The 11,228-nt window shown below is 47.7% G+C and overlaps 1 protein-coding gene across 2 annotated transcripts in view; it reads left to right on the forward strand.

Annotated features, from left to right (window-relative positions):
• vcanb (versican b) overlaps nucleotides 1-5,093 on the forward strand; it is a 33,208-nt gene extending 28,115 nt beyond the window's left edge. For both annotated transcript variants that reach the window (XM_086301814.1, XM_086301815.1), the window contains exons 14-16: nucleotides 1,651-1,795; nucleotides 3,230-3,412; nucleotides 3,518-5,093. In XM_086301814.1, coding sequence (XP_086157940.1) covers nucleotides 1,651-1,795; nucleotides 3,230-3,412; nucleotides 3,518-3,765 — 576 coding nt within the window. In that variant the 3' untranslated portion in view covers nucleotides 3,766-5,093. The remainder of the gene's footprint in view (nucleotides 1-1,650; nucleotides 1,796-3,229; nucleotides 3,413-3,517) is intronic.
• Nucleotides 5,094-11,228: the final 6,135 nt, after the last annotated feature.

Consider the following 11,228-nt stretch of genomic DNA (forward strand, 5'->3'; position numbering starts at 1 on the left):
ACCATCTCACTATCTGATTCAATGAGTTTTTTCTCTGTGACAGAGGTCTGACCTGAACCATGCCACCAAACAAAAAAAGTGCCTGTAGCTTATGCCCTACTTCTGTGATAATGTTGAGGTGGAGGGGGAGAGGTGAGCCCTCGGGTGAACATAGACTATAGTACTGAAAAGTTGTGGAAACTCATGAGGGGGGCAAAAAGGGCACAGTGGCAACCGATAAAAGTTCAACGTCTGGTGTGCAAATAAACTCTCTAACAGTCACAGCGCTATAGTAACGTTTATTCACATACAAGCATACTCCCCCCTCCTTGGGATTTCCCCTTTACCCCCACATCCTGATCCCGATGAAATGGAGCTCCAAATCCATCCATCCATCCATCCATCCATCCATCCATCCATCCATCCTCATCCGCTTTATCCGAGGCCAGGTCGCGGGGGAAGCAGCCTAAGCAAAGAGGCCCAGACCTCCCTCTCCCCAGCCACCTCCTCCTCCAGCTTATCCGGGGGAACACCAAGGCGTTCCCAGGCCAGCCGAGAGATATTATCTCTCCAGCGTGTCCTGGGTCTGCCCCGGGGCCTCCTCCCGGTGGGACATGCCTGGAACACCTCACCCAGGAGGAGCCCAGGGGGCATCCTTGTCAGATGCCCGAACCACCTCAGCTGGCTCCTTTCGATGTGGAGCAGCAGCGGCTCTACTCTGAGGGTGAGGGACCAGACAAAGAGCGATTCAGAAGACCCTTATGAAAAGAACATCGAGGGAACAGTTTACCCTGCCCGGGATAGGGTTACCGGGGCCCCGCCCTGGAGCCAGGCCCGGGGCGGGTGCCTGAGGGCGAGCGTCTGGTGGCCGGGCCTTAGTCCATGGGGCCCGGCCGGGCACAGCCCGAAGAGGAGACATGGGCCCATCCTCCCGCAGGCCCACCACCCGCAGGAGGCGCCATAGGGGTCGGGTGCATTGTGTGCCGGGTGGCGGCCAGGAGCGGAGGCCCTGGCGGACTGACCCCCGGCTGCCAAGACTGGCAATTTGGAGCTTTCTGAGCTCTCTCAGAGAGCTCCAAATCCGTCAATTGAAAAATCGACGTCCTGGTCCTGCTCTGTCAGCCATGTCTCAGAAAAAGTCATCACACAGCTGTGCCTGTGTGAAGTCTTTCTGGAACCTAACGTTCCGCTGGAGTTCATGCAGCTTGCTGCTCACAGACTGAACATTTCCCAGGATAACAGAGGGCAGGGGAGTTCGACTGACCTGTTGTCTCCTCAGACACAATTTAACACCTCCATGTCTCCCTCTTTTTGTCTTCCTCTTATCACTTGTTCTGTCTTTTGGTATAAAACCCAGCATACATGGGGTGAGGTCCTTACCACCATACAAGAAGTTAAGTTGTAGCAGCTCCTCACGGGAGTAAACAATCCTCAGCGGGCTTACAGCCTCACACGCATCATGGGAAACAGGCCAGCACAGCTGGGGCCTTATTTAGAAAAGGAAAAAAAACAAACACAAAAAAACAGAAAAACAAACTTAGGATGCTAAGCGCTTGTTCATTGCTGGTCGCTAAGTGCACATGCCATCTTAAATGTAACAGCATTACTTTGTAAACTAATTTAATTAGTCAGTCTGTAACATAATGCCCTTTGTAATTTGTCTTCTGATAGCAATATGACCATTGGAGGCCAAACCAGCCGGACAGCTTCTTCCAGTCAGGAGAGGACTGTGTGGTGATGATCTGGCATGAGGGAGGACAGTGGAATGACGTGCCCTGCAACTATCACCTGACATTTACCTGCAAAAAGGGAACAGGTATGCACATGGAAAAACATACGTGTTCTCTTTGGAGACTAAAGGACAACTGGGAAGAATGCTTTCTTTAAGTAAAAAAGCTTAGAGAAGCTTTTTTATTTAACTTTAACTTTGAAGCTTAGCTTCAAAGTTATTGGCTAGGGATAGTAAACATAGAATGAGCTGCATTCATAAACTGTGCAGGTGTAATACACAGACACATATTAGCTAATTTGTGCAGACTAAGTCTGCAGACCAAGTAACAGTCTTTTCAATTTAGTTTAGTTTTATTGCCAGCAGTTGCCAAAGCTGTGTTCTGTACCAGACTCTTCAACATGGATTAGGTTTAGAGGCCAGCCTCAAGTGGCCACGAGAGGAACTGTACTTTTGCGTTAGCTTTGTTTTGTTCAGTGCAGTACTTACATGGGGTGTGGATGAAAAAGTAAGTGTTGTCTGTTGCTTCTAATTTTGTCTCGGTGATCATTCTAACCTTAAACAACAGAATCACAGTACAGTCTTTATCTTTTACTTATCTTTATCTTTCACTTACAGTGCTGTGCATTGTATTAAAAAATGCACATTTTTTTGCATATTTGACACATGTTTCAGATCATCAATCAAATTTTGGTTTTTGACAAAGAGTAAAAACAAAATACAAAGATGGTGGTGTGTGGTCTAACGGGTGCCAGTTGCCATTTAACACATCTATAGTCACATGGAGGTTGAGAACATCATATTACAGTGTCAGGGTATAGTTATTAGAGAGTTCCACGGGAGTCATATGTTGTACAGCATGCCAGATATAGCCAGACTGCCAGAATCTTCCTGGTTTGTTCTCAACCCTGGAAAGTAGCACAGGTGGCATAGGGAGCACAGCTGGGATACCAAGCAAGCATGCTAACCATTTAAATCCCCATTACTCAACATATGGAAGAGCCATCTTGCATATGAAGACCAACAAACTAGAGCTATTGCTGGAAACTACCTCCTCTATTTGGGACTGCTGCGTGTTAATAATCATGGAGACCTGGCTACATCATTAGAGACCATGTTTATTCACACCAGAAGCTAAAAATGACATGAAGTCCAGTTACCACTACTGAAGTCCAGTCACCATGTTTGACTGGTAGTCTGATGTTCTGTTTATGAAATGCTGTGTTAGTTTGATGCCAGATGTAATGGGACTCAAACGTCCAAAAAGTCCAACTTTTGCCTTGTCAGTCAGTCTAAAGTATAAAAGTCTTGGAGATCATCAAGATGTTTTTGGCCGATCTGAGATGAGCCTTTGTTGTGTTTTGGGCAGCTGTAGTTTTCTCCTTGGGACTCACAGAACTGCAGCAAATATGTAGAGCTTTGCTTATGTTTAGAGTTTCCTGCACTGTCCCAAGTGTCAATGGAAATGATTGGTACAGGTTTGTGAATAACATTATTAAACTCTGCATCTCCTGCCAACAGTATCATGCGGTCAGCCTCCTGTGGTGAAGGATGCCCGAGTTTTTGGGGCCACAAAATTGCGCTATGACATCAACACCCTGCTCCGTTATCAGTGTAAGCAGGGCTTCATTCAGAGACACACCCCAACTATACGCTGCCAGGCCAACGGCCAGTGGGACTCGCCTAAAGTCACCTGCACAAGCCGTGAGTCTCCTCCTAATTGTACTTTAGCTAACTTTTTCATTAAAGGTCTGTAAAGTATTTTCAACTGTACTCACTTTTAGTTAATTTCTACATCTGTGCTCTCAGCTGCAACCTACCATAAGACATTTGTTCTTCAACGCCGCCACACCCAGAACAAGCATCAACACAGGCACTATCAACACCACACCAAGAGTCAGGAGGAACACAGACAAAACCAAGGGCAACAGCAGATTTCCAACATCCTGCAGAGCAACTGGATCGCCATTCAGAGTCATCGACAGCTGAGTAAGGAGAGGCAGCTGCAGGTCCGCACTCGCAGCCAGGATCAGATGAAACACTCAGTGGGTTTGTAGTTGTGGACATCAGATTTTTGGTGATGACTAATTGCAGCAGTCTGTCTAGAGGCACCGATAGAGAGTGATGTTCCACTGAACTGTCTATCAGTGTCTCTTGAGGGGACATTTTTACAATTACATTCCAGGATCAGACACCAAGGACAGTTTAGCTTCATTTCCAAACTTCATTTATTGACCACATCAGTCTCCCCACAAAACCATGGTGCTCAGATTATTGATATGCTTCCTTTTCACTGCTTCAAACACCAGCTAGTGCCATTGTTCAAATACTTGGATATGTTATGTCTGATATAGATATACACAGCCATGTCTCCTAAGGAGGTCGCCCTAAAACCAGGTCTATCAGTCACAACACAGGAGCACTGCAGCCTTTAGCTCCTCAATGCGTTCTACACTTAATAGTCAAAGTGTTCAGTGTAACTTAAGCCATCAGCTTTTAACCTGCGCTCATAAGTCTAGTGCCTTCTGTCAGATTTTAATGCAGCTCAGTGGCAAATTTTTCATTAAAAGGAATTCAAGTCTTTATTCTTTGTTAAACAGCGTAGTCTCGTCCAAGCTGGTTAAAGACACTCACACTTTGTTAACTTTTAAAAGGGATGGAAATGGAAAAATTAAATGGAAACATTTTAGCAGTTCTTGAGCAAAACTAACAAAAAATGACAACTTTGAACTTGTCACTGAATTATAAAGATGAGCAAGAATTCCTCACCTCAAATCACCTCAGATTGTTACCTTTGACCACATTTTCAATGTGTCTGCCTATCTGAACTCATTGTTTTTCATTGTTTGTCTATGATTTTGTACAAAATATTTTACCTGAGTTTTTTTCTTAATTGAGATTTGATGAACACAAATAGGAAATTGTGATGAATATGTCGTCTGTCTATGCTGTGGCTATTAATCATAGGATATATATTATAAATATTATCTGAAGCCATAAGAATTTAATTTATTGTATACTTCAAAACTATGAAAGGACTGTGATATTGAATAAAGGTCCATGGAACTGAAGTGATATCTTCTGCACTGTTTACAGACTCTTGTCATGATCTTTCTTATTGAGAAATCATGTTATCATTGACAGTATGTATACGCAATGCCGTCCTCTAGTTTTATTGAGATTGTTGATTTTCTTTATTGTGCTGTGACTCAAAATTGACTTCCTCTATTGTCAATGAAAACACTTCTGGTTATTTCTACGTTATTTTTACATTATTAGACACATACCTTCATGTTGCCTTTTCCTGTAGACGTGGAATCAGTTTGTTTATTGTTTTCAAGGAATAAGAGAATGTATAAGAAACAAATAAACATGACCACCTGCTCTATAAGATTTTTTTTATGCATCTCACGTTGTCTTCATGTCCTTCATACATTTTCCTTTAGTATGTTGCATAATAGTATGTAACAATATGAGAACAGCACCACCAAGGCTGGAGGCGGAGCAATATTGGAAAAGCACATGGGAGAAGGACGCAGCCCATAACGGTAATGCTCAATGGCTCGTGAATCTAAGAGCAGACCACAGCAAACTCCCTGAACAAGGTACAGTAACCATCACAGTGGCAAACATTCAAGAGAAGGTCTCCAGTAGTAAGAGCTAGACAGCACCAGCCCCCGACATGAGTCGCGCTTACTGGCTGAAGAAGCTGACGGCACTCCATGAGCATTGGGCAGCACAAATGAACCAGCTGCTAGTTGTTATTGGTTAACTGTCCGTTGCCATGCGTTTACATGCGTTGTTATGGGTTAACTGTCCGTTGCCATGGGTTATCTGTCCGTTGCCATGCGTTTACATGTGTTGTTATGGGTTAACTGTCCGTTGCCATGCGTTTACATGCGTTGTTATGGGTTAACTGTCCGTTGCCATGGGCTATATGACCGTTGCCATGGGTTAACTGTCCGTTGCCATGCGTTTACATGCGTTGTTATGGGTTAACTGTCCGTTGCCATGCGTTTACATGCGTTGTTATGGGTTAACTGTCCGTTGCCATGGGTTATCTGTCCGTTGCCATGCGTTAACATGCGTTGTTATGGGTTAACTGTCCGTTGCCATGGGTTACCGGTCCGTTGCCATGGTAACCGGTCCGTTGCCATGGGTTACCGGTCCGTTGCCATGGTAACCGGTCCGTTGCCATGGGTTACCTGACCGTTGCCATGGGTTAACTGTCCGTTGCCATGCGTTAACTGTCCGTTGCCATGCGTTTACATGTGTTGTTATGGGTTAACTGTCCGTTGCCATGCGTTTACATGCGTTGTTATGGGTTAACTGTCCATTGCCATGGGTTAACTGTCTGTTGCCATGGTAACTGGTCCGTTGCCATGGTAACCGGTCCGTTGCCATGGTAACCGGTCCGTTGCCATGGGTTACCTGACCGTTGTTATGGGTTAACTGTCCGTTGCCATGCGTTTACATGCGTTGTTATGGGTTAACTGTCCGTTGCCATGCGTTTACATGCGTTGTTATGGGTTAACTGTCCGTTGCCATGGGTTACTGGTCCGTTGCCATGGTAACCGGTCCGTTGCCATGGTAACCAGTCCGTTGCCATGGGTTACCTGACCGTTGCCATGCGTTAACTGTCCGTTGCCATGCGTTAACTGTCCGTTGCCATGCGTTTACATGTGTTGTTATGGGTTAACTGTCCGTTGCCATGCGTTTACATGCGTTGTTATGGGTTAACTGTCCGTTGCCATGGGTTACCGGTCCGTTGCCATGGTAACCGGTCCGTTGCCATGGTAACCGGTCCGTTGCCATGGGTTACCTGACCGTTGCCATGGGTTAACTGTCCGTTGCCATGGGTTAACTGTCCGTTGCCATGCGTTAACTGTCCGTTGCCATGCGTTTACATGCGTTGTTATGGGTTAACTGTCCGTTGCCATGGGTTACCGGTCCGTTGCCATGGTAACCGGTCCGTTGCCATGGGTTACCGGTCCGTTGCCATGGTAACCGGTCCGTTGCCATGGTAACCGGTCCGTTGCCATGGGTTACCTGACCGTTGCCATGGGTTAACTGTCCGTTGCCATGCGTTAACTGTCCGTTGCCATGCGTTTACATGTGTTGTTATGGGTTAACTGTCCGTTGCCATGCGTTTACATGCGTTGTTATGGGTTAACTGTCCGTTGCCATGGGTTAACTGTCCGTTGCCATGCGTTAACTGTCCGTTGCCATGCGTTTACATGCGTTGTTATGGGTTAACTGTCCGTTGCCATGCGTTTACATGCATTGTTATGGGTTAACTGTCCGTTGCCGTGGGTTATATGACCGTTGCCATGGATTAACTGTCCGTTGCCATGCGTTAACTGTCCGTTGCCATGCGTTTACATGCGTTGTTATGGGTTAACTGTCCGTTGCCATGCGTTTATATGCGTTGTTATGGGTTAACTGTCCGTTGCCATGGGTTACCGGTCCGTTGCCATGGTAACCGGTCCGTTGCCATGGGTTACTGGTCCGTTGCCATGGTAACCGGTCCGTCGCCATGGTAACCGGTCCGTTGCCATGGGTTACCTGACCGTTGCCATGGGTTACCGGTCCGTTGCCATGCGTTAACTGTCCGTTGCCATGGGTTATATGACCGTTGCCATGGGTTAACTGTCCGTTGCCATGCGTTTACATGTGTTGTTATGGGTTAACTGTCCGTTGCCATGCGTTTACATGTGTTGTTATGGGTTAACTGTCCGTTTGCCATGCGTTTACATGTGTTGTTATGGGTTAACTGTCCGTTTGCCATGCGTTTACATGTGTTGTTATGGGTTAACTGTCCGTTGCCATGGGTTACCGGTCCGTTGCCATGGTAACCGGTCCGTTGCCATGGGTTACCGGTCCGTTGCCATGGTAACCGGTCCGTTGCCATGGTAACCGGTCCGTTGCCATGGGTTACCTGACCGTTGCCATGGGTTAACTGTCCGTTGCCATGCGTTAACTGTCCGTTGCCATGCGTTTACATGTGTTGTTATGGGTTAACTGTCCGTTGCCATGCGTTTACATGCGTTGTTATGGGTTAACTGTCCGTTGCCATGGGTTAACTGTCCGTTGCCATGCGTTAACTGTCCGTTGCCATGCGTTTACATGCGTTGTTATGGGTTAACTGTCCGTTGCCATGCGTTTACATGCATTGTTATGGGTTAACTGTCCGTTGCCGTGGGTTATATGACCGTTGCCATGGATTAACTGTCCGTTGCCATGCGTTAACTGTCCGTTGCCATGCGTTTACATGCGTTGTTATGGGTTAACTGTCCGTTGCCATGCGTTTATATGCGTTGTTATGGGTTAACTGTCCGTTGCCATGGGTTACCGGTCCGTTGCCATGGTAACCGGTCCGTTGCCATGGGTTACTGGTCCGTTGCCATGGTAACCGGTCCGTCGCCATGGTAACCGGTCCGTTGCCATGGGTTACCTGACCGTTGCCATGGGTTACCGGTCCGTTGCCATGCGTTAACTGTCCGTTGCCATGGGTTATATGACCGTTGCCATGGGTTAACTGTCCGTTGCCATGCGTTTACATGTGTTGTTATGGGTTAACTGTCCGTTGCCATGCGTTTACATGTGTTGTTATGGGTTAACTGTCCGTTTGCCATGCGTTTACATGTGTTGTTATGGGTTAACTGTCCGTTTGCCATGCGTTTACATGTGTTGTTATGGGTTAACTGTCCGTTGCCATGGGTTATATGACCGTTGTTATGGGTTAACTGTCCGTTGCCATGCGTTTACATGCGTTGTTATGGGTTAACTGTCCGTTGCCATGGGTTACCGGTCCGTTGCCATGGTAACCGGTCCGTTGCCATGGTAACCGGTCCGTTGCCATGGGTTACCTGACCGTTGCCATGGGTTAACTCTCCGTTGCCATGCGTCAACTGTCCGTTGCCATGCGTTTACATGTGTTGTTATGGGTTAACTGTTCGTTGCCATGCGTTTACATGCGTTGTTATGGGTTAACTGTCCGTTGCCATGCGTTTACATGCGTTGTTATGGGTTAACTGTCCGTTGCCATGCGTTTACATGCGTTGTTATGGGTTAACTGTCCGTTTGCCATGCGTTTACATGCGTTGTTATGGGTTAACTGTCCGTTGCCATGCGTTTACATGTGTTGTTATGGGTTAACTGTCCGTTGCCATGGGTTACCGGTCCGTTGCCATGGTAACCGGTCCGTTGCCATGGGTTACCGGTCCGTTGCCATGGTAACTGGTCCGTTGCCATGGTAACCGGTCCGTTGCCATGGGTTACCTGACCGTTGCCATGGGTTAACTGTCCGTTGCCATGCGTTATATGACCGTTGCCATGGGTTAACTGTCCGTTGCCATGCGTTAACTGTCCGTTGCCATGCGTTTACATGCGTTGTTATGGGTTAACTGTCCGTTGCCATGCGTTTACATGCGTGGTTATGGGTTAACTGTCCGTTTGCCATGCGTTTACATGCGTTGTTATGGGTTAACTGTCCGTTGCCATGCGTTTACATGCGTTGTTATGGGTTAACTGTCCGTTGCCATGGGTTAACTGTCCGTTGCCATGCGTTAACTGTCCGTTGCCATGCGTTTACATGCGTTGTTATGGGTTAACTGTCCGTTGCCATGCGTTTACATGCGTTGTTATGGGTTAACTGTCCGTTGCCATGGGTTATATGACCGTTGTTATGGGTTAACTGTCCGTTGCCATGCGTTTACATGCGTTGTTATGGGTTAACTGTCCGTTGCCATGGGTTACCGGTCCGTTGCCATGGTAACCGGTCCGTTGCCATGGGTTACCTGACCGTTGCCATGGGTTAACTGTCCGTTGCCATGCGTTAACTGTCCGTTGCCATGCGTTTACATGTGTTGTTATGGGTTAACTGTCCGTTGCCATGGGTTAACTGTCCGTTGCCATGCGTTAACTGTCCGTTGCCATGCGTTTACATGCGTTGTTATGGGTTAACTGTCCGTTGCCACGGGTTATCTGTCCGTTGCCATGCGTTTACATGCGTTGCCATGGGTTAACTGTCCGTTGCCATGCGTTTACATGCGTTGTTATGGGTTAACTGTCCGTTGCCATGTGTTACCGGTCCGTTGCCATGGTAACCGGTCCGTTGCCATGGGTTACCGGTCCGTTGCCATGGTAACCGGTCCGTTGCCATGGTAACCGGTCCGTTGCCATGGGTTACCTGACCGTTGCCATGGGTTAACTGTCCGTTGCCATGCGTCAACTGTCCGTTGCCATGCGTTTACATGTGTTGTTATGGGTTAACTGTCCGTTGCCATGCGTTTACATGCGTTGTTATGGGTTAACTGTCCGTTGCCATGGGTTACCGGTCCGTTGCCATGGTAACCGGTCCGTTGCCATGGTAACCAGTCCGTTGCCATGGGTTACCTGACCGTTGCCATGGGTTAACTGTCCGTTGCCATGCGTTAACTGTCCGTTGCCATGCGTTTACATGCGTTGTTATGGGTTAACTGTCCGTTGCCATGGGTTACCGGTCCGTTGCCATGGTAACCGGTCCGTTGCCATGGTAACCGGTCCGTTGCCATGGGTTACCTGACCGTTGCCATGGGTTAACTGTCCGTTGCCATGGGTTAACTGTCCGTTGCGTTGCGTTAACTGTCCGTTGCCATGCGTTTACATGCGTTGTTATGGGTTAACTGTCCGTTGCCATGGGTTACCGGTCCGTTGCCATGGTAACCGGTCCGTTGCCATGGGTTACCGGTCCGTTGCCATGGTAACCGGTCCGTTGCCATGGGTTACCTGACCGTTGCCATGGGTTAACTGTCCGTTGCCATGCGTTAACTGTCCGTTGCCATGCGTTTACATGTGTTGTTATGGGTTAACTGTCCGTTGCCATGCGTTTACATGCGTTGTTATGGGTTAACTGTCCGTTGCCATGGGTTAACTGTCCGTTGCCATGGTAACCGGTCCGTTGCCATGGGTTACCTGACCGTTGCCATGGGTTAACTGTCCGTTGCCATGTGTTAACTGTCCGTTGCCATGCGTTTACATGTGTTGTTATGGGTTAACTGTCCGTTGCCATGGGTTAACTGTCCGTTGCCATGCGTTAACTGTCCGCTGCCATGCGTTTACATGTGTTGTTATGGGTTAACTGTCCGTTGCCATGGGTTAACTGTCCGTTGCCATGCGTTAACTGTCCGTTGCCATGCGTTTACATGCGTTGTTATGGGTTAACTGTCCGTTGCCACGGGTTATCTGTCCGTTGCCATGCGTTTACATGCGTTGTTATGGGTTAACTGTCCGTTGCCATGCGTTTACATGCGTTGTTATGGGTTAACTGTCCGTTGCCATGGGTTATATGACCGTTGTTATGGGTTAACTGTCCGTTGCCATGCGTTTACATGCGTTGTTATGGGTTAACTGTCCGTTGCCATGGGTTACCGGTCCGTTGCCATGGTAACCGGTCCGTTGCCATGGGTTACCTGACCGTTGCCATGGGTTAACTGTCCGTTGCCATGCGTTAACTGTCCGTTGCCATGCGTTTACATGT

The sequence above is a fragment of the Aulonocara sp. 'chitande type north' Nkhata Bay genome, linkage group LG7 (genome assembly GCF_057382095.1).
Source record: "Aulonocara sp. 'chitande type north' Nkhata Bay isolate Kocher_YH1m ecotype deep benthic linkage group LG7, A_spYH_male_GT1.1, whole genome shotgun sequence".
Lineage (NCBI taxonomy): Eukaryota > Metazoa > Chordata > Actinopteri > Cichliformes > Cichlidae > Aulonocara > Aulonocara sp. 'chitande type north' Nkhata Bay.